Source organism: Drosophila sulfurigaster, chromosome 2R, assembly GCF_023558435.1.
Source record: "Drosophila sulfurigaster albostrigata strain 15112-1811.04 chromosome 2R, ASM2355843v2, whole genome shotgun sequence".
NCBI classification, from domain to species: domain Eukaryota; kingdom Metazoa; phylum Arthropoda; class Insecta; order Diptera; family Drosophilidae; genus Drosophila; species Drosophila sulfurigaster.
The window spans coordinates 4,683,353-4,708,743 of record NC_084882.1 but is presented as its reverse complement, the minus strand read 5'-3'; the positions used below and the strand labels follow the sequence as shown (position 1 = coordinate 4,708,743).

The window sequence follows — 25,391 nt, the reverse complement described above, 5'->3', positions numbered from 1 at the left end:
AAAGGAGTAATTAACAAGCAAATATTTAAGCAAAATACAACACACACGCATACACAAATTTTTACAAAAATCCATTTAAGTTAAAACACTCCAAAGTAAGTAGACATCGATAGTTAATATGAAATTTAATGATTGTTAATAGCAGAGATGACAATTCTGTAAATATATTGTTATACTTTAGACATTTACAGTATTAGGATTATTTCAAATAACAATTGTGGTTTCCTTTTATAGTTTGGATCTAACGGAAATATCTTATCAAATGACACTTTTTCACGTTGTCGTGATGGAACTGTAAAATTAAATAAGGACGCACACACATATTATAAATTATATTAAGTAATGTACACTATTGATCAATTGATTCAGCTTTTTAATTCCAAAGCGTAAATTGCTTTTTCAAAATGTCAAGCATACTCAGTTGACCGCCAGTGTGTATGTATGCGTGTGTGTTAAAACTGAAAAAAATTATAGCACGCTTTTAGGATCAAAAGTGCTGTGTGGTTGGTCAAAACCTCTTTCTCTTGTGTTGATAGATGTTTGTAGACTTAATGGAAATTGTTTTTGTCTGATGTATTATAGATTTTACACAAGCTGATTTTGAGACATTACCCGATACAGATCCACGCACATGCACCCGCTTGGGTAGATCTGGTGGCGTAAATGTGGGTGCAGGATGGTGTTCATCTGTAAGATATTTTTGGTATTGTTATCGCACAGCTTAAGGTAATAATATTATAAGGTTTTTTTTTTAATTGTGTGTAAAAGGCAATACTTTTCGGTGAGGTTTATAATTGTTTTGGTTTTTTTTAAGTTAAGCTGCATATGTAAATTTAGTGTTTGAAATTAATTTAATTTTGAGTTTAATTATTGCAATTTGCTTTGCAATACTCGATTCCATTGTAAGCACAAAATTTTGCAAAAGCAATTTATGAAATTTTTAAGGCTTTTAGGATTCTTATATCCCCAAGAAATTTAAAAAGTGCTTTTCGAACTAAAGTCAACCAAAGAAAAGTCAGGATAAACTACAGAAAGTTTTATAGTGGTTGCTAAGCATTCATAAGAAATTAGCAAATTTGTAAGTAGGGAAGGCTCATGCAAATAAGAATAAACTACAACATCAGCGGCTATAAGGATAAGTATATAGTAAGTAAATTTCAATATACTACAGAGATGAAAAAGCAGGCTTTCAAACTAGAATATAACATTATTATGTCTTATTATGCTTTAATATAATAATATTGTACTATTATCTTAATATCTTAAATGATAAGTATACAACAATGAAGTGTATTTTACGCATATATATATTATTGATAGCTTCGACTTCTTAGCAAGATTTCTTGACTTAAAAAGCAATTAGTTTTAATTTTTTTTTTCTGAAATCTAAACCCATTTTTAAGCCTTTTCTCCCTGAATATATATCATAAATAATTATCAGCTGCACTATATAACATCACTTTAAAAACTTGGACTCTTCAATGATTATTATAGATTATAGAAATTAAAATTGATGTGTTTGCTGCATATTGCTAAACTTTTTGATTTGATAAATGACAAAAGGGCTGTACTAGGCAAGGATTGGGGTTTGCAAGTATTTTTGTTTCAATGAAAATTATGTTTCGAATAAGAAATGGATTCTCATAAAATTTACAATTTGTTTTATATTTCTAAAGAATCTTAAAAAAAATGTCAAAAAACCGAGTTGAATAAATATGTAGGAAACTAAGTAGTTTTTAAAACCGAATACATTTAAAGAAAACACATACAAAAGGAAATAACGTGCATTAGCACACTAAAAAAGTACTAGGGGAAATGTCATAAATTCTAAAATGGAAATCCTAATAAATGTTTTTATGATAAATACAAATGCTGACTTAATTTATTTATTTGTTTTAGTATATGAGATCACTTAAGTTAATTGACTTACTTGACAACGAGTATTCATCGTCTTCTACACACACACACACACAGACATATAAATACACAGTACGAGTGTTGTAGAAGTTGAAGAAGTTGGAACAAATGAATAGATATACAAGTAGGAAAGTATAAGGAAGCCGCAGAGTGAGAAATTTGTATAGTTTTGTATAATTTTGTTAAATTGAATATTACATGTGTTTCAATACTATCATTTTATAACAAATGAATATTTCCTGAATTTCTAAATACTTTTTTAATTTGAATAAGTTTGTTTTTTTAATACAAAAATAAATAATACAAAAAGTATTCTTCCTTCGATATTAATACAATGATAAATAATGGGGTAGTAGTTATATGAAACATATGTATGTTATGTACAGTATCATATACCATGAGTATATTCAAGTAGGTATGATGCATGTATGAGGTATTATTATGCCAAATATTGATTTAAATATTTAATGCTAAGATTATTGGTCACATTGTAGAATGGAATAATTAAGACGAATACTTCATCAACAATATATAAGAATAATTCTTGAATTATTTATTTCAGATAAGTAGTGAACAAATACAAAATTTGAATTTGAATTTATCTTTTCGACATTACTACACACACGCACACACTCACTAAATAGGTAAGATAATATGTTATGAAACGTACACAAATCCGAGAAGAAACAAGTAGAATCGATTACGTGTAAATATGTGTATGATTTACTTTCAATATTATTTGTGTTTCATGTTCTTATATTTAAATGTGTGTGTATTAGATTGTGACGTGTGTACTGTTTGTATAATGTTAAATATTCTCACTTTCATTACTACTTGTGATTTCAGAGTGAATAAGTCAGACATGGTGTTGACTGACTTATCGACGGCCAAAACTGCTATTCGCGAATAACAGCATATTATGATAATTTAATTAGAAGATTAGTCGATATTACAAGTAGTACAATGTGATGTAATATTGTTTCTGATCTGGGAGGAATAACGTTTGTTTTTGTGAAGTCTTTCGTTTTAAAATATGTTTTCTTATAGAATAACGGAAGAGCAGAAACATGGAAGAGTTATATGTATGTAAGTATGTAATATAGCGACAGAGAGCTAGAGAGAAACACAGAGAGCGCGAGAGAGAGAGACAGAGAGATAGAGAGAGAGAGAGTAGGAAAGTTATACGTACTTGCACGCCCAACCATTTGTACGGCTCGGACGCCTTTCCGGAAGGTGGCCACTGTTATGTTTCATGAAAACAGAATTGTATAGGATATGTGTGAATAGGTAAATGATGGTAAGGTAATGATATTTGGTTTTCATATTCTCTTTCTTTTAACAAATTAACATAAGAAAATAATTGAAGTACAAAATAATGTCATTATTATATAACACATATAATAATGAAACTGAAAATTCTTCAGAAATAAATATATCAGAATATCACGCCACACTCTGTACTTCACCTTTACTTTTACATACGTATATGGTATATAGTAATATATGATTGCAAGTACAAGTATGTATACAATATTTACTAGTTATGAATATTTGATGTCTTTATGCACACGAGAGGCAGAACCAAACCAGAAATCTTTGCAAACTAATAGAACTCTATGTTTTTATGTTATATTTATACTGAGCATACGATAGGTAAAATACAAGAGAAACAACGAACGAGAGTTTTAATAATAGACCGATAGTGATAGCATCTGAAATATTAATGAGTTCTCTGCCTGGTGTTTTTCGGATTTAAGACGAAACCCTCTACGCCTCTTAAGCCCACTAAACTGATCATTTTCTTGCTATTCACAATTGATTTCACATTTCGGGGACTTTTATGTTCCTCAAATTAAGCAGGTCGTTGGGTTGGATACGTTATATAATATAAGTTATGTAGTTATTTTTAGTGCATTTTTTAATTAAGGTACTTAGCATATTGGCTCTTGTAGCATAAATAAAAATATCACAGTAACACTTGTACGTTTAATAAACTGTAAGAAGGCTCCTGATTAAACTTATTAATGACATTTATGATTCTTGTTTATTAATTTAAAAAGCATGGATTTGTTTAGCTTTAATTTTAATTAAATTATTTTACTTTTAGAAATGGTTTAAGTTCTTTTGAAAAGAAAATCAGGTTACCGAATTTTCAATTAACTCTCCAAAAACAATTTTAGCACAGATGTGGAAAGGGCATACATTTAAATTTAAATATTTTTGGAGTTAAGCAAATTTAAAACAGTAGTACAGTATGCAGTTCAATACTTTAGTAGCAACAAATAAATAGCTTTCATTAATATAATTTTTTTCAAAATATTGCTTGTTGTTTTATTAAAAGCGTACCCTCCATTGTATTCATGACCGATGTGATGCCTTGGTTGACCATTCCCGTTTGCATCATAATCATGCCCACATCTGTAATATGTTGAGGGATTACAGAACCACAGAACATACAATAAAAAGATATTTTGGTACTCTATATACTTTACTAAACAGCAGCGGTGGGCACGCTATTTCAAGTCAACATGTACATGTACAGTGAAATTTTCTACATGAGTAATAGAACGTCGATCGGCGTGCCGACAAAAATCTCTTGAGCTAAGTTGTCCGACATAGAAAGGTAGCAAACGCTCAATGGGGTTATAAGAAACGCTGCAAACAATTTCTAGCGAAAAATATCAAGTGACGAAGCACAAAACTTACAAAAATACGAAATATAGTATAATTGAAATTAACTATAATAAAATAAGAATAATTATTGTTCTGTATTGCAAAATTCGTGAAAAAAATTATACATGTTGGACGCATTTTAATTTTTAGAGTGAAGAGGTGTCCGGAACTTGAAACGTATTTCTTTTCCTGAAGCGTTATTTGATTACTAAGTTTTGGAATTAGGCATCGGACCCTAGCCATTGTGTGATCCCAGGCTACTATGATGCCCACCGCTGCTTTCGGATGGTTTCTTTGTCTGTGTTCCCACACAAAGCGAGCATTCTTTCCTAAGCCAGACGCAGGTAACTCAAACATTATTATAACTTACTAACTACTTAAAATCATTGCAGCTACCCATACATTAACATAAGTAGTAGTATATATATATACTATATATGTATATATATATATATATATATATATATATATATATACACTATATTCATATATATTTTTTTAATTTTTTTCTAAGCATAGTTGTATTATGGTATGCTACATATAAATTATATGTAAACAGATTGTGTTTAAATTGGTAACACGACTCTTATAAATTTATGTACAACGCGAGTGAAAATCTGAAATAAGATTATTTACACATTATCGGGTAAGAGGGTTAACTACGCTTATATTTTTATATACATCAATTATAACAAGAAAATATTATATTATATAATTGGGATTTCTTTATAAAAATGTAGAATACACGACGCATCATTTGAATTACTTATTGCTACTATTAGTAAATGTATAATTTAAATAAGTTTCAGTAATAAGGGAGCTGCAAATATTAGTCAAAAATAGAATTCATAGATTTTTTGTGACAGAAGTGTATTCAAATCGATCTTGTGCTCAGTTTCATGCGCTTCTTTTATTTTGTAGTATTTTTTTATCCAACATTCTCATTTATTAAGTAGAACAAATATAATACAGCGAGATTTTTCAAAGAATGGTAGGCAGCGAAAGGATTAACTAGACAGCTTTTTAAATTGTGCAATTTCAAAATCGTATATAAAATATATTTCGACAAATTATTGCTTGAAAATAGGTAGTGTTTTTAAAAGCTTTTATCTTTAAAATACTTTAAAATACCAAAAAGGAAAAGGAAAAATGCACGAGTATCCTTTCCATGCACAAGTTAAAAAAAATATTCGTTATGAAGTATATTTTCTGTAACTAGCTGGTTGCTCAAATCGCCAAAAATTTCGTGGGCTTAAGGAACTACCATTTCAAACGATTCACTTATGGCGCGAAGCTTTTAAGATATGTATATAGAAGAAAGGAATTCTAGATGTAGAGCTATTATTTTCACTTGGTTAACACAATTGAAATATAAACTGTAATGAATGCTGTGATAGTAATTGTTGGTATTATTAAAATCCACAAGGAAAAAAATAGAGATTGCATTTTTCACAAACATATTTACAATTTGATACATTGTGTCTCATCAGAAAGTATGGAGTGTGTTATGGATGTTATATGTGTACGTTGAACCAGCGAGTGTATTAGAGAGACGGGTTATAAACGAGGCATATAACATATGATAACAAAAACTGTTCATAAATGAACTGAACACATCCAAAGATAGGAGACAGGACGGATTATTATTTAATATGAATTAATGGCTTAACTGAACTATGAAGGAGTTTGAAGGGATCTTGACTGCACACTCTTAATGTGTTGAACATAATTGCTCAGCACTAATGAGCCAATAAACCCGTTGGTAACAATTCTAAGAATAAAAATATTTTTTTGTGTGTCGGAGGAAAGTTGAAGTGTGCAGTATACGAATATAGTTTAGGATTAAAAGAGGACAGAAAAGAATTTGAGCAAACATATATGAATTTCTATTTGGTTGTTGTCAATTTATGTTGCAGTTTTAAAAGAATATACCAAAAAAAATTCATAATTTTGCGTTCATTAAACAAATTTTGATTAAGATAATAACTTCAAAACTCAGTGGGTGGAAGTAGTATTGATCGTTGTTGTATTACTAAATGTTGTTAGTGTGAGTTGAGTTTTGGGAAAAACGTCGTGTTGTAAAATTTTGATTTACCTAAGTCATCAAATTTGCTCCTTGGTTGGACAGTCACTGTGGGACAAAGTTATGACATTTATTTGTATTATTGTGTATTAGATTAACCAACGATACACATATCCATATACATATACATATACATATACATATACATATACATATACATATACATATACATATACATATACATATACATATACATATACATATACATATACATATACATATACATATACATATACATATACATATACATATACATATACATATACATATACATATACATATACATATACATATATATATACATATACATATACATATACATATACATATACATATACATATACATATACATATACATATACATATACATATACATATACATATACATATACATATACATATACATATATATATATATACATATACATATACATATACATATACATATACATATACATATACATATACATATACATATACATATACATATACATATACATATACATATACATATACATATACATATACATATACATATACATATACATATACATATACATATACATATATATATATACATATACATATACATATACATATACATATACATATACATATACATATACATATACATATATATACATATACATATACATATACATATACATATACATATACATATACATATACATATACATATACATATACATATACATATACATATACATATACATATACATATACATATACATATACATATACATATACATATACATATACATATATACATATATACATATACATATACATATACATATACATATACATATACATATACATATACATATACATATACATATACATATACATATACATATACATATACATATACATATACATATACATATACATATACATATACATATATACATAACATGGATGGTTTCAAAAGATTACACGCAGCACATACTATGTGCGTGTTGTCTGACTGCATAATATAGTACGATTTTTGCCAGTATTCCTGTACCCATAAATTATATACATATGTAAAAATTAATTTGTAATCGTCGTATCACTTCTATCAAGACTGCCATAAAGTATTTTCTAATGCATTACTACAGAGTTTACAATTAATTAAGTTTTATATAAATGCTGGAAGATTTATTTGTTACAACAGTCTTGATGTAAGTTAGAAATATTGAAGAATAGTAGATTCTTAGGTAGTTTAGGGGAATTTAATTCGATCGCCCATTTGGACGCTGCTTAAATTGAAATATATATGTTTAATATTTATTATTATGAGAATATTAACTGCCTATGTTTTAAGAATAGAGCTTAAGATTATTTGACTGTCAAAATATTTAACCTGCTTCGCTTTTCACGAGTACTTAAACAAAATGAACAGAAAATATTTAATTTAATATTTAAGTAAATAGAAATAATGAAACCCAAATACATATACAATTATGTACAACCAAATGTATGGAATAAAAGAATGCTTACAGTTTTTACATTTGCACTTTTTAATAAGTGTCTCATCTTTAATGTCCTCATGGCACGCCTTGCAATAGAACCACGCACTGCAGACAGGATTAATGCCAAATAAAGTAAATATATAAATAGATTAGGTAACTTACCGCTTGACCTCATCAGCGCTTTGTGCTATAAAGAAACCCTGCGTGTTCGCCTGTATCTTCGCGCCTCGGGGATTTATGGAAATTTTGCTATCTGCACCCTCTTCAGCGCCTTTAATTTCAATGGCAAGTAGTAAAAGCTTCAGCTTGGAAAAACACAGTCTATAGGCACGGAAATAGATAAATATAAAAACAATAGGATTATATAATGCAATTATAACAATTTGGACTCAGTTGGCTAAACTTTGCAAATGTAAATAAATCATGCTTCTTGCTTCTTGTAAGTGAGAGGAAACCAAAATTTATGCTCTTTACATTACTGTTTACAAATTACAAACATACATGCTTTACAAATTCGATATAAAACAAATAAATTAACAATTAGTCGGCCACTACAAATAAAAGCTCTGTTGATCGATAGGATTATGTTTATATGACGAGGATAGGTCGGAGTGATTAAAAAACATTAATCGCATGCACATTGATTAAATTGGTTGATATGTAAGGTTCAGATGAACGATAACCGTTGCAGTTCATAATGCTTTTGTGACAAATGTTTAAGTATACAATAGTACCTAATAGAATGCGGCTTTGATAGGGAGTTGTGTTCGTTGCAAGCTGGGTGTGTATTCTTATGCGTATTAATGCGAGGTAAAAATTATCTTGATCGAAAAACTAAATAATAATAATAAATATATTTGGTACAAGTCGATCAATGCTTGCTGCTAATTTCATGTTACTTTGATTTATCGTTTGAAACAAGGTTATAAGTACGTATATTTATGGAGCTCAGTAAGGAAATTAAGTTGCTTGAGAGTAACTATTAGGTATTCAATAGTAATTGGGACAAAAATTGTTTTGTTATATGTAAAGTTAGTATACGGAAAAAACCAATGAAGTAAAACAAATTTAATAAATTATATTATTAATTTAACATATTGTACAAGGCAAAAGTAGTTTTTATACATTTGTTTCTTTAATAATCTTTCGTATTTTCTTAAATTTGTTTTCACTAATTTCTCATTTTGGAGTCTTACTCGCTGGCTTGTGGGAATGTCATGCCGGTAAATGAAGGTGATAGAGTTTCGGTATACATCTCACACCCTGTACCTTGAAGATAATCATTTTGCCAGGCCTGTGTGTCTGGTGACTGAAAGTTAGAAAATGGTTTTGTTGTGGTTTGGATTTAGTAAGTTCGCTAAATTAGCTACGTGGCATTTGTTTGTTTCTTGTTTCTTGTTCTTGTGGTTTTGGTTCTTGATGTAATAGATTTGGGCTCAGTGTAGTTGGCGAGGTCTTCAACTAATTTTACTCTTATACATTTTGATATAAATATTGGTATCGATTAGCTCAGCCCCAACATTCTGTGGCTTTGACTGTAACATTGTAGTGCTCAAATCATGTAATTATCATTCAAATGCACTACACATACGGGTCTTTCATTTTCGGATTTTTTGGCATATGTACATGTGGTCACACTTGGGCTTTTTTAATAACCTCAATGGATAATGGTCTGAGTCTTTGTGTGTGCGTGATTTATTTTCTTGGAGAAAGAGGAGTGCTTGTATGAATATGATTTAGTGTAGGTAGTAAGCTTTGGCTTTTACATACTCCTAATCAATTAGCCTTAAACTTTCAAATACACCTTTCAGGAAATTCCAGTGGGATAATTGGTATATACATATGTATCTATAACTGGGGCCTTCTTAGACAGTTAGGGGCAGAGTGGATTTTAAAGTTCCAACCAAAACCAAAAAGATATTGTACAATATAAGCAAAATAAAAACAAAACATGAATACTTTAAGCCGTAAGATAAAGAAAACATAAACTTAAACGTACGCTGGCATAGTTTTGCTCTGAACTTAGAGGACGCAGCATACAAGCTACTATATAATTAGCATTTTAAATATTCCCTATATCTTAGTGTAATTTAATGGAATGTAAGTGTGTAGTATATGTGTTTCTTTTTTTCAGTGTGCATTTGTGTCCTAAAATGTTCAGCTGTTATTTATAAAACTGTCTGACTGCGAACTTAGTTGTAGTAAAAGCTTCAGCTTGGAAAAACACAGTCTATAGGCACGGAAATAGATAAATATAAAAACAATAGGATTATATAATGCAATTATAACAATTTGGACTCAGTTGGCTAAACTTTGCAAATGTAAATAAATCATGCTTCTTGCTTCTTGTAAGTGAGAGGAAACCAAAATTTATGCTCTTTACATTACTGTTTACAAATTACAAACATACATGCTTTACAAATTCGATATAAAACAAATAAATTAACAATTAGTCGGCCACTACAAATAAAAGCTCTGTTGATCGATAGGATTATGTTTATATGACGAGGATAGGTCGGAGTGATTAAAAAAAAAAACATTAATCGCATGCACATTGATTAAATTGGTTGATATGTAAGGTTCAGATGAACGATAACCGTTGCAGTTCATAATGCTTTTGTGACAAATGTTTAAGTATACAATAGTACCTAATAGAATGCGGCTTTGATAGGGAGTTGTGTTCGTTGCAAGCTGGGTGTGTATTCTTATGCGTATTAATGCGAGGTAAAAATTATCTTGATCGAAAAACTAAATAATAATAATAAATATATTTGGTACAAGTCGATCAATGCTTGCTGCTAATTTCATGTTACTTTGATTTATCGTTTGAAACAAGGTTATAAGTACGTATATTTATGGAGCTCAGTAAGGAAATTAAGTTGCTTGAGAGTAACTATTAGGTATTCAATAGTAATTGGGACAAAAATTGTTTTGTTATATGTAAAGTTAGTATACGGAAAAAACCAATGAAGTAAAACAAATTTAATAAATTATATTATTAATTTAACATATTGTACAAGGCAAAAGTAGTTTTTATACATTTGTTTCTTTAATAATCTTTCGTATTTTCTTAAATTTGTTTTCACTAATTTCTCATTTTGGAGTCTTACTCGCTGGCTTGTGGGAATGTCATGCCGGTAAATGAAGGTGATAGAGTTTCGGTATACATCTCACACCCTGTACCTTGAAGATAATCATTTTGCCAGGCCTGTGTGTCTGGTGACTGAAAGTTAGAAAATGGTTTTGTTGTGGTTTGGATTTAGTAAGTTCGCTAAATTAGCTACGTGGCATTTGTTTGTTTCTTGTTTCTTGTTCTTGTGGTTTTGGTTCTTGATGTAATAGATTTGGGCTCAGTGTAGTTGGCGAGGTCTTCAACTAATTTTACTCTTATACATTTTGATATAAATATTGGTATCGATTAGCTCAGCCCCAACATTCTGTGGCTTTGACTGTAACATTGTAGTGCTCAAATCATGTAATTATCATTCAAATGCACTACACATACGGGTCTTTCATTTTCGGATTTTTTGGCATATGTACATGTGGTCACACTTGGGCTTTTTTAATAACCTCAATGGATAATGGTCTGAGTCTTTGTGTGTGCGTGATTTATTTTCTTGGAGAAAGAGGAGTGCTTGTATGAATATGATTTAGTGTAGGTAGTAAGCTTTGGCTTTTACATACTCCTAATCAATTAGCCTTAAACTTTCAAATACACCTTTCAGGAAATTCCAGTGGGATAATTGGTATATACATATGTATCTATAACTGGGGCCTTCTTAGACAGTTAGGGGCAGAGTGGATTTTAAAGTTCCAACCAAAACCAAAAAGATATTGTACAATATAAGCAAAATAAAAACAAAACATGAATACTTTAAGCCGTAAGATAAAGAAAACATAAACTTAAACGTACGCTGGCATAGTTTTGCTCTGAACTTAGAGGACGCAGCATACAAGCTACTATATAATTAGCATTTTAAATATTCCCTATATCTTAGTGTAATTTAATGGAATGTAAGTGTGTAGTATATGTGTTTCTTTTTTTCAGTATGCATTTGTGTCCTAAAATGTTCAGCTGTTATTTATAAAACTGTCTGACTGCGAACTTAGTTGAAATGAAAACAATATTTAGCAAGAATGTCATTTGTACTTGCAAACACTGAAGGCATTTTAAACATTGAGAGAACATTAAGTACACCAAGAAATATCATAAAACACACACTAGTTTTTCACACTGTACTTTGAAATGTGTATGTGCGCATGTGTATGTTAGTATATATGTATGTGTTTTTGTTTTTGAGGAGATAGAAAAATATGAAAATAATAATAATACCATTGGCAGGCAATTTCATAAGATTACAAATGACCAGACATTAAGTTCAATGAAAACGCTTCTGCTGTTTCTCAAAATGAAAAACAGACAATATTAAATCGCTACAACATCAATTAGAACTGATCAGAAGATATAAGAGATGAAAATATGATTATTTTGTGAGATTGAGTGAGTCTGTGTGTATGTGTGTGTGTGTGTGTGTGTGTGTGTTTAAAATGATTTGTATATGTACTATATGTAGTATATGTGTAATAGCAGTGTTCGTTTTGTTTCGTGTTTGTTTTATTGTTGAATGCGATATTTTCAACGCTGCACGATTAACAAGTAGTTGAATAGTAGGTAGTACGAGTAAGATAGTAGATACGATACGATATGTAGATAGCATATAGAATTTGGTCTGCCCGCTTCGCAACTTACTCAGTGGCCTGAGCAAATGGTATTCCAATAAAAGTGGGACTCAATGTTTCAGTGTACATTTCCATGCCAGTGCCGCGTAGATAATCATTTGTCCAAGATTGCATTTCTGGCGACTATGGGGTTAAAGACGTACATACATAATAAAGATTTATTGAATGAAATAATCGACTGACTTTTGACAGTCCCTTCTCTCTATTCACTTCACATAAGTAACAATTATCTTCGTTATTAGCTAATCGTTTTATTTTGCCTGCTTTCTGGATTTCGATATGCCCCAGTTGTGTGCTTGTGTCTGGTATATAATAGAATTTTCCTTTTTGGTGTCCTCACGATTTTCTTTAACAATACTTACCGTCTTGAAAGACCGCATAGCAAACAAGTTGGCCATCATTGTTGAAAACCCGGGTGCCAGACAGCTCTGCGCGATAAAACCTAACTTCAGTTCGGCTAGGCAAATGACATCATCACCCTGTTTCCAGTCCCACGACGGTATGTTAAGCAAGTACGCCTGTAAAATGTCATTGAGACCCAAATTATACAAATCTCATAAATTTTACACACTCTACAAACTTGACTACTATTTGCATATCTTCACACACACATTTCTGCTTACCTTATTGTGGTACTGCATCAGCTGTATGATGACACGTATATCATCGCTGTAGTTCTTAATTGAGATAACTCTCATTATGTTCGCAGCATCTTCTGCATCGGGATCTTGGCAATATTTGTTAGCTAGCACCAGGCAGGCATCGGCTTCATGTACCTAGATACATAGTCGATTATTAAAGGATTATTATTATTAGGTTAAGGCTTGTAGATGTTAGTCGTTTGTCTAAGTCTTTGCTGTTATTGACGTTTATTGTTTTCATTTTATTTTATTTTGTTATGTTATACTGTTCATTGTGGAGATGGCCTATTATGTGTACATTTATGTTATGTTAAGTAAGTACAATCGTATGTTTTGTTAGTTGTGTGGCGTGTCACTTCAAAATATTCAAGTTTATTAGTGATTATAGTCACATTCAACTTTGCCGTAAACATGAATAAGCGGTTAGGTTAACATGTAATTAGACATCGTAACTATTTACTGTACATGAGCTTGTTGAAATGTCATATGTGAAGTGTTTGATTTAAACGGCATTATAGTAATATATATTATGCCTGATTTCTGTATAGACACTAAGAGTACATGGCTTCAATTAGTTTTGGTAACCCTGGCAATAGAGAAACAGTAAGCGTTTGGTGTAAACTTGATTAAAATGTGAATTTTTTTCATTTCGGTTCAACTTCCATTTGTGTGTAACAACAACAATGATAAACAACTGAAAAAGTAAGCGCTCAAAGTGCAAGTGTGAAGTAATATTAAAATTTTGTGTTTCTTTATTTTGTCATAAATCTAAAATATAATAAAATCAATATACAATACAAACTGAAAGACTAAAGTCATTTATAATGGCATTAACATTTACTATATCACTACAAACTGATTGCTATTGATAACTTTGTCAGTCCACCAATAGCAACATCAGTAACATGCAACGAAGCAAACATGCATTACAGATGAAAAACATTACATAAGTATTTCAGAATTGGGTGTAAGTAACTTTTTACATTAGTTTTACATGTGTAGATCGAAAAGTGAATACATTAATAATCAAACTTATTGAGAAAAAAAAAATATATATATATTTCATATTAATTCATCCCCTGATCCCATAATTTTTTTTATTTTATTATAAAAAGCACAACAATTCTCTATCAAAAACCAACAACCATTGAATATTGTGCGGGTGCTATAGACCACGATTAGCAAACACTTTTTTAACGAAGAACTGTGATAACACTGATAGTTTTGAGTTGAAAATCTTGGAAAAATGCACTCCCTTAATATCGTATGTTTCTCTGGTCGTGGAAAATATAAATGGAAAACGAATTGCTCTTGATATATCTAAGAAATTAATATATATATAATGGCAAATACTAAATCCAACTAGAAACCTTGTCCTGCGTTGTTTTTAACAAACAGCCCGGGGTTAATTCGTATTTTTAACAGTTTTAACAATGCGATATATGTACGATAAATTTGATTTATATGTGTTTAACGTTAAAATACACTCTAGTTATTAACAAAAAAAAATATATGATAATTCGATTGTGAATAAGTTACGTTTACAGTTCAAAAGCATTTATCTTACAGAAAAAAAAAACAAGAATTAAAACTCTTAATTAAACCCATGTTCGAAAATATTTGCTCTGGAAAAACTTAAATTCGGATTTAAAATTTAACCACACACATTTTTTTTTTCATTTTAATATTATGCTACTAATTTTTATTTCCGGACTATAACTGAATCTGGAAATCAACAAGTTGGTAGCCTTATTTGGACAGCCTCCAACCCTATGAATCTCCAGGCCTAAACGGCTTATTACTAGACTTATTAAAACAAGAGCGGAAAGATCAACATCCCAAAACATGGTTGTACACTTGGAGTAAAGCCTGTGGTCTTTATCGTTAACTGAACCAGTTAATAGTAAAAATGTTCTAGACCTAGATTCTGCCTTTGATAAAACATCGCGTGATTCTGTTCAGGAAGCTGTATAGAAAGGGTATGAATTGGTCTACTACTAGTTTATTCAAACCATAGGACGACAAGTATTCTTCAATTTCTATACCCGCTACCACGCCCATTTCCGCTCCGGAAAATCGCCAAAAATCAAATAAAAAGCGTAATTTTAAAGCTTAGAGTTATGGTACCTATAATAATAACTATAGTGTTTATAATTGCCAAAAATGTGGTTGAGATCAGATAAAAAATGTTGAATTTATTTAAGAAATTCTTTTGTATGGAGAAAAACGTCTACTTACTACGGCACTTGGCAGCTTTGACTGACAATATATTTTGTAATACTTTATCAATAAATTAAATATAGATTTCGGTATATGTATTATAGAATAATACCACATTATTTTGCTTTTATTCGAAGTGGGCAGCGGGTCATGCACACTTGACTGCAGCTTTCTTACTTGTTAACTATATATTAAAACGTAACGTATAGATATTATATATATCAGATAGCACTCCGTAAGTCCACAGTAACTTGTTCAAGAAGTCCCACCAAAATGGGTTAACTAGGATCAGATAACAGGTTTATTATAAGGTGGGTTCCAGTAAATATTATAATTTAGCAAATGTAGCTGCGGACAAACAAGACTGTTCTTAGGACTGGCTTATTTTGTCGATTACATATATGTCATATATGTCATAATCAGGACATGATTAGTGTGCGGCAAGAAAAAACTTTGTAAGGGATCCAAAAGCAAAAACTTTTCGAAAGGATTACTCTAGAAGAGAGAACCAAAAAACCTGACTGGTGAATTTAATGTAAACTATTACAAAATATGTACAATAGCTATCGGTAATTGCCGTTGGTGTGAAACTAAGATAAGGTTCTCTATAACTAAGATAAGTACTACCTTGGCTAGGATAAGTTGTATAATTATAGGAAAACATGTAATCCTACCAATTCACAACTAAAATTCATGAATTCTAAAGGGGGAGATCTAAGGAGGTACAATAGATATTATGGGTTTTGATAGCTCTTTACCCCAAATAACAATGATAATCATAATAATAATATTCCTCTGATAAAATCATTTAGATGTTTTTAATTAGTAAAAACCTTTATCGCGATAGCTTGGGTATCATATTTTATTTGTATGGAGCGATATACATATATAGTATTGCCTGACTAACTATTAATTATTAACTATTAATACTTAACATTTGTAAGTACAAGTACATATATGCAATTATATTACTTAAATCATGAATACATAATTTATTCATATACATATAATAAGTCAGTTAAAAGTATCAGTAATGTGAATTGATGGAAAAAAAATACTTGGCTTAAATTAATATTGCAATGCGAGGTCAATATTTGCATACACAATAACAATGTCAACAATGTAAGTGTTCTCTCGAAAGTGAAAAGTATTGTTTCATTTAGTTAAAGATTTACACTCACGTTGGTAATGCAGTTGTTTTAAGCTTAATTCCAAAATGTTTATTATTTTTTAATTACCAACAAATACTGACACAAATAAATGATTTATGTGTATGTTAATCCAATTAATACACATTTAACTAAGCTCAGGAAATTATATGCGACAATGATATTAATAATGAGAACATTTATTGCTATCATTTACATACAAATACATAGGTTAAACATAAATATACATATATTAATGATTTGCATGTATGCAAAATATATAGTTATTTATTTTAATTACAATACATGTCAGAACTTCGTACGATGCAAGTATGAAAGTATGTAACCGATGAAGTTTTCTGTCAGGTACTTTATGATTTTGGTTGGACAAACACGCACAACATAAAACATAAGCAACAAAATACTCAAAATAAAATATCAATAATTATACGATGACCAATATAGAGAAACATATAAAATAAAGAAATGTTTTACCTTAACCCTTTGCAGATCAATGGGATTCATAATGGTTCCTTGGAAGAATTCCACAGTGGTAAAATGACGTTTGAATAAACCCTCAAGTTCCAAATCGGGCGGTTTACTTTTTATTTTTGGTTTTCATTTTTTGTAACAAATAATTTTTTTTATTTATTTATTTTTGATTTTTGATATTGTTGTTTAGAAATATAATATAGAGTTTAGAGTAGTTTTATGTTATTTCGAATATTCCAATGTAGACAGTTTTATGATGATTTGTTTGAAACCATAAAAGTCAATTGCGGGTGGTGTGACAACACAATTAGGAACACATTGTTTTTTAATTTTGTAATTTGAGGATGCAAACGAAGGAAAGAAATAAATAATGCGAAAACTAAGGTGATTATTTATTTAAAAATAAATGTGCTATCAGAAAAAAATTATTTTGACTATAGTTAAATATAATTAAGTTTAAATCTATTTTTTTTAATGTAAACTAAAATAATTGGTAATCTTGTATTTCACATTATCTAAACTACATATCTTGGTACATCTTTAAAAACAAATATACGCGAATGTATAAAGTCTTAAATCTACTTATAATACTGCACGTTTTTACCAGCATACAAACTAATTTAGCATTACCAGGACGAGGAAATAAACTTTTGTTTAGTTCATTGATAGAAATCTCGAGAAAATGCATTGAAGTTAGGGATATATGATTTTTTAAGCGAAAATGTAGTTTGCCAAATCCAATTCCTTAATTAGTATGTACATATTCTTTAATTCGGAAAATGTGCAATACTAATTTGCCAGTAATAACGGCATATTTATTATTATACCCGCTCCCCAAAGAGTAGAAGGGTATTATAGCCTGTAGAAAATGTATGTAACAGACAGAACGTGTTATATCCAGCCCTATAAAATATGAATATTCTTGATCAGTGTCAACAGCCAAGACGATATAGCAATGTCCGTCTGTTTGTCTGTCCGTCTATCGGTACACCTACATATGTATATCTCAGAGACTATAAGAGAAAAAAATCGAATAACAATCGAAGTGAATCTATAGTCGCGATTTTCGGTGCATACACTTCCTGAAAATTAAAATGCAATCGGATAAAAGTTGGCGAAGTTATTCAAGAAATACTGTTGTATATCAAACAACGGCTACTGCTGCTTTGGCGAACGATCTGGTATTTGTAGTACTCTATAATATATTTTTAATTTAGTACTATATCAATATACCACATATAGCCATCGGTATATTTTAGTATTTACTTTGGTATATTTCAAAAATAATACCGCTCTGTTTTGCTCCTATTCAAAATGGGTAGTGGGGTCGAGCTAACTCGACTTCTTATATTATATTTACATTTTTTGCATATATTATCGTTAACACATGGATTGCATATAATAATTTAAAGCATTACTTTTTATATTGAAATGCAATTTCTCGTATAGAAAAAGCCTTTAAAGTCTCTAATTTTTGTATGGATACTTTTTGCAACATAATTATACAAACTTAATTGTAGATGTGAATACGTTTAAATTAAGGCATAGGGATATATAACTCGAATAAAATATTTAAAAGATCTTATACTATATAAATGTATGTATGTTTTGATTCTAGATAGGTAATTGTAATATGATAAATAGGAATAAAATACAAAATTCAAACTTCAATTAAATTCCAGCTAATGGACATTCCATTGAGCAGGTTATACTACTCAAAGCCAATGTGTACAAAGTTTAAAAATGCTATAAAGCTATCGATAGTGTTTGTTGTTACAAACGAAAAAATAAGTCAAAATGTACCTAAAATCTATAAAAAGAATTCGCAAAGTTCACAAATAACATATATCTTTCAGAAAATTTGTATTAAGGAAATACTTGTATATATTGTATGTTAAGTGAGCATCTGGCAAATGTGAAGTTAAATTAAAAAAAAAAAATACTGAAACTGCATAAAATTAATAAAATTGTATAGTACAAAAAATTCATAGTGAAAGTGGGCAAATTGAGAAATCGCGGTTATACGATGCAATATATGTTGACTGTGCAGATAAAGACTGCTCCGAACTATCATAGACTCTAGCTATTATTGACTTGAAGTTGACATAGAAAATGAAACACTCTCTCTGCTATTGATCACTGTAGGTTTATATTCGAGTTGAGCCATTTGTCTACATGTATGAAGAATATACTTAGTATACATATGTACGTGACCGTCAAATTCACGTCTAAACTTATCTCAACTCTCTCATTTTTGACTGACCAGTAATTAAGTGTCTTTGTGTGCGGATGTGTAGTCTGTTTAATCATTAATGTTTTCATGTATGTCGCAGTGTTTTTAGGTAAGTGTGAGTTTGTGTATGTGCATATTGTATAATGTTGTTGTGATTGGCGTCTTTGAAGTGTTTTTGTGTACCTTGACTCGTTCCAAATCGACTGCATTCATCATTGTGCCCTGAAAAAAACGCCACAGTTGTATAGTGACGCTTCAGCAGTCCTTCTAGCTCCAGGTCAGGCTCTTTGCTATTATATTTTACATTACGTTACATTATATGGTTATTAATTATATAAATGAAATATTTAAATTACATTTAAGTAAATGAAAAATGTTGTTTATGTGTTCAGTATCAACTAATGCACGTATAAAGCAATACTTAAAAATAGGTGCATTGGTCTAATTTATATTTATAGACTTATTTAATAGACACCAGCTATCAGAAGCAACAAGCAAATGCCGCGGTCGGTGTCAAAATGCAATTCAAAGACAATTCGTAAATTGTTGCTAAACTTCTATGGGCATTTGCTTATAGCTTGAATCCTACATTCGTCTGCTTAAATACTGCTTAAGCACTAAATTGATTTGTGTCTAAATTTATTTTTAAATAATTACAAAACCAAATTCAATTAACTTTCCAAAAAGTGTGTTAAGTAAAGACGAGATGATAACTTACCGATGTAAAAAGACTACTTCGACATCGACATCTTCACGGTCTTCGTGCAAAAAGTCCTTTAGAAAATGCGACACGGATTCGTAAGTTATATGCCCGCATACCACAATATGTCTAGGAGCAAATTTGTGTAATTGTTGTGTAAGGAAAAATACATTAGTATTTATTTGGATTACGTTTTTTCTTTTCAATTTATAACAAGATTATCCTATGTATGTATGTGTGAGATATTGTAAGCCGTGTACATGTCGCATGTATGGAAGTTGTGTTAGTTACATGAAGATATCTATATATGTATACGTATGTATGTATGTATGTTTACACTGCTCGCCGCTTGAATAGGACACCCTGTCAGCTCTCTTGACAACTGCTCATAATATATTATATATGTTATCATCATATTATAATTTTCGATAAATTACTAGATTTAAATAAACTGGCTTCGTTTAAAGCTGTCCTTTTCAAGCGACAAGCAGTGAATAATGTGATTCCTTGTGTGCGTGTGTGTAAGCCTATGCCAATGAATGTTAATGTTATTGTGTGTGTACATATGTTAACTGTCTGTTTGAGTACAGAAATATTTGAATTTGAGTGTAAGCGGGATGACATCCGCTCTCTTGTTGATGCAACAGTTTCTGTGTGCTCTTATGCAATGAATTGAGGAAAGCGTGATCATATATAGTGTAAAGTGTGTAGTGTATGGGTGTACGAAGTTTCATGTGTAAATACACAGGCGTGTATATTTCAGTTATTTATTTATTAATATTTTCTTATTATTTGTACTCGTTATCAACTGTTTTGTTTTGATTATGATTACTATTATAACTTGTCAGTGTTATCTTTGTAGTTAAACAGTAAACAGCATTATAATCATAAAATTACATTGTATTTTCATATAAAATAAAGATACCAAAATCATAAGATATTACATAAATTATAATAAATTTACAAATGTTTTGCAATATGCATGAATTTAGTCTGCTACCCCAAAAATCTGTATCAACATAAATCAAACGAAAAAAAAAAGAAAAAAATAGCAACAAATTAGAAATCAACATTTTACAAAGCAGACTCGGCTTTGCACTTTGCAATTCACTTCAACAGCTCAAACAAAATAGTTAAAAATAAATTAATAGGTTGTATTAACAGAAGATTAGCTACGCACACCTTTATGATAATAACAAACTTACATGCATAAAAATGACCAAATCGTTTTAAAATCGTTGTACTTATATACAGAGTATGCGATTGTACCACAAAACTACTTCTAGTAGGTTGATAGACTTGTCTTTAATAGGATGTACAAGTGTTTGATTTATCACAAGCATGCATGCATTCAGGCAACCAAATGGGCATGCACATATCCATATGTAAATCCCCTAATGATTGTACGAAATTTGACATAATGTGATGTCTTCAAACTTTACTATTGAAATCAATATATTAAACAGTATTTCATCAAATATCTCTCAGTTGTATATCATAAGTATTTAGAGAATAATAGACACATTACTCATTAGGAATTTAGAGAACACATCAAATCCATAATTGATGTAGTGGAAGTGTTGAAGTTGAACCTTCTATATGAATTACCAACGTAATGAAATACTTATATGGAAATTTCGCTGTTTCGAACGTTTTAGAAATTTTGAGCAATGCTCAAAATACATACTATACATATATTTCAATGAATTGTCTGAATTAAAAACATGATAAAAATGTGTATCGTGTGCTGGATGCATATAATTAAGTCTAACTAATTTACAGTGAAGAATATCTTGTGATTAATATTAGTAAACAAACCAACTAACATAGATACTTGGTTATTATAATTGCATTGGTGTTTTGTAAATTATTGCTTCTAAATAAAATACATATGTGCGAATATATTTGTTTCAATGCTCTTTTTTAAATGCAATTTTTTAAGTCTGAAATCAAGAAGTGGTGTGAAAACTTAAGATTTTATGCCTGGCCACGCATTTTCATAATTTTTATCTATTATTAATAACTGCGCATATACACGACATATGATAAATAACAAATAAAGATTTGCAAATTTGATTGATTGTTGATTTGCCAACACAATGAATCCGAAAGTTGTATTTACTACGAATAGTTTTCAACAAAGTGGAAAACAACATTTGTTTATAATCAGATAGAATAGTTTTAAATTTGAAAAAAAATGAGGGAATAATAGCGTTTTGTTATGTGTATTGGGAAAATGCAATTACTGTAATGGAAACAATTTCGGGAATGTGATTTTTTTCGGATTGTGTAACTTTCTGTTGTATTAATGATAACGAGCTCCTTTGTCGCTTGATAGCAACAACTGCTCTCCTAAGTATAAAATTTTTGTCATTTTCTAACATTCGACCACGAAAAGACCACGAAATTGACTCAATATGAAGCTAATCGATTACATTGCGTTCTGATACTAAACATTTAATCAATTATAGCTTGTATCCAAACACAACATTGTAGATGAGTCTACAAATATCTTAACCTATGAGATGCATTTTACATTATTTCACAGTAAGTATGGTATTAAGATATTAATGTTTATTTTTCAATCGTATGTGGTCTTGTTATAAGCGCCAATTCGATTGTTTATTTATTATGTAGTGGTTACCGCAATTATATTTTAATAGAATCTCAAAGAATGATAAATAGAGAACCAACAATAAAAAATAATAAAAATAAACAAGGAGATACGAAAACAATATATTCCAAATTGAGTACATAGCGAAGATATTAATACAAGTTTCTCAAGAACTACAACATCGACTAGAAATAGTAGCTGATTTAGATAACTGAGAGACATAGATACAGAGAGAGAGATAGAGAGTCACAGTAAGAGGCAGAAATGGAGACAGATGGAATAAATATATGATTTGTTTATATATGTATACGAACTTCATTAGCAGCATTTTTATCCATTAATATATATTACACACACATATTTAGTATTTTACTATTTAGTATATTTTACAGTCATTAGTATTCAATTCATTTGCTAGGCAGTCATACATATTTGTACTCTATATGATCGCGGCCATGAAATGTTTAATCGCTGTTTGCATCTACAAATATCAAAGCTTTATATGAACACTTTGATCAGTTTATGAAAATGACACTTTTTAAATATCTCGCAGACATTGGGGTTTTATCTCGTTTTCATTATTGGTATGCGTGCGTATATAACTTTATGCATTTCTAATATAAAGATATCAAGTTTCTTATTTATGAATTATTATTGTATAATATGCAGTCTTATCGTTAAGTGTTTAATCGCTTAAGTTTGATTTGCACAATATACATATATATATATATATATATATGAATTACGACTTCAATTACGAATATGAAACACAATATTTAACACCAATCACTGATTCTTCAAGGGCTAATACGAATGCAAAATGTCTAAATGATGGCATACAAAAGGAATAAAACCAATTTGATATATGTATGTATATGTATAGGCTGTTTCAATTTTCCAATTATATTGATTGATTCCACTCCCACAGGAGATTATATGATCTTCCTATGCCTTTGGTCGAATAGCTCGGTGAAAAGACATTTGTTTTCCCATCACATAAAAATAAGGAACACAAAACGTGCAACACTTGCGCTCAGAGAAAGCGCTGAGAAACTAAGTAAATAAAATGATAATGAATTTAGAAGAGCAAGATATACGTCGATACGATAAACATAGGCATTTATAAGGAGGAAAAATAGAAGAAGAGTTTGTTAATAATTTGGCGATCAATTAGATTATATTAAAATCACAACGATATAGTTTGTGGTAGTTTAAAGTACGCACATTTTACACTCAGAACAATTTTAAGTACGATACAGTTTTGGAATAGGTTTCAATAGTTCTCAAAATGCCAATCAAAATCAAATAATAGAATTAAATCGATGTGGCGAGCTTCAAAATCAAAATAAGAAACATAACAAATGACCAATGCACCGTCCGTTGCAATGGCATTTGATGGAAAGTTTTATTCGAACGCTAAGTAGACCACAATTAAGTTAATTGAGAATACAACATGATTAAATAACAGAAATGAAACTAAATTCGAAAATCAATACAAAATGAGTTTGTTGAAAAATAAAATACAAAAGAATACTTTTATTTCTATTTTACATTTCTCGTTGATTCTTGCTTTTGCATTTGTAATTTAGTTAAAATTTCTTTTTGTGAACTTTTGTTGTGGGAATTTTTGTGTATGTGTGATTGATCGAATGTTCTGAATTTCGGTTTCAGTCTGAACAGGTGATTGATGGATTGTTGCTTCTTTTTTTAAGAGGTTGTGTTGCAAAGTTCCTCATGGAGTATGCGTATTAATCGAGGTAGTTCTACCGCTGGCATTTGGCTATGCTTATTATACGGCCGTGTTTTATGAGGCTTTCGTTTTATTGTATAATGTTGTTTAGTTTCGTATATATAGATCAGTGTATTTTAGTGTTTTATTTGTTTGGTGAGTAGTTTTTTGTAAATCAAAATCAAATTTCAGCCAAATATTTCCCGATAAAGGATTCATATGGATGACGCGCAATAAAGGTAAGAACTGCACAATTTCATGATTTGAATATATAGCTGTCTTCTAAATTGATATCGTCTTGTTTTAACACTTGTAGAAATTTAATTTTGATTTGCTTTTTTTTAACGGATTAACGGATTTAAGTGGATTACATAAAATTTATTTTGATTGTAGTAATAAAAAATCGAGTATTTTATACATTTTTCATATAAGTTGTTGATTATTTAATTGTCTGTTGATGTAAGAAAATTTAGTTTGTCTCACCTTCGCCCTTTTTCATTTTTTAATGTGCCCCCATACTTGGCTCTTGTTCCAATCAAGTCTATAATCTCAGGTATACAACTTGCAAAAATCGCCTGTTTACAGTATGAAAGATAATGATGATAGTGAAATATTTTTCGGCTTTTCGTTGTACTATTGAATACTTTTTATTGGTAGAAATAAAAAACAAAAAAAAAAAAAACAAACAATAATCAATTCAGTATGACAGGGTTCGGAGAACGTAAA

General features: G+C 29.9%; 2 protein-coding genes across 2 annotated transcripts in view; one reads left to right on the top strand and one right to left on the bottom strand.

The window, feature by feature from the left end:
- LOC133835560 (uncharacterized) overlaps positions 1-25,391 on the top strand; it is a 60,172-nt gene that overhangs the window by 3,065 nt on the left and 31,716 nt on the right. The window lies entirely within an intron of this gene.
- LOC133835554 (calcium-activated potassium channel slowpoke) overlaps positions 1-25,391 on the bottom strand; it is a 44,680-nt gene that overhangs the window by 9,138 nt on the left and 10,151 nt on the right. The window contains 10 exon segments of the mRNA XM_062265543.1: positions 613-687; positions 3,107-3,157; positions 8,177-8,253; positions 8,311-8,469; positions 12,899-13,011; positions 13,251-13,406; positions 13,512-13,664; positions 19,806-19,853; positions 19,855-19,912; positions 20,341-20,451. Of these exon segments, the coding sequence (XP_062121527.1) occupies positions 613-687; positions 3,107-3,157; positions 8,177-8,253; positions 8,311-8,469; positions 12,899-13,011; positions 13,251-13,406; positions 13,512-13,664; positions 19,806-19,853; positions 19,855-19,912; positions 20,341-20,451 (1,001 nt within the window).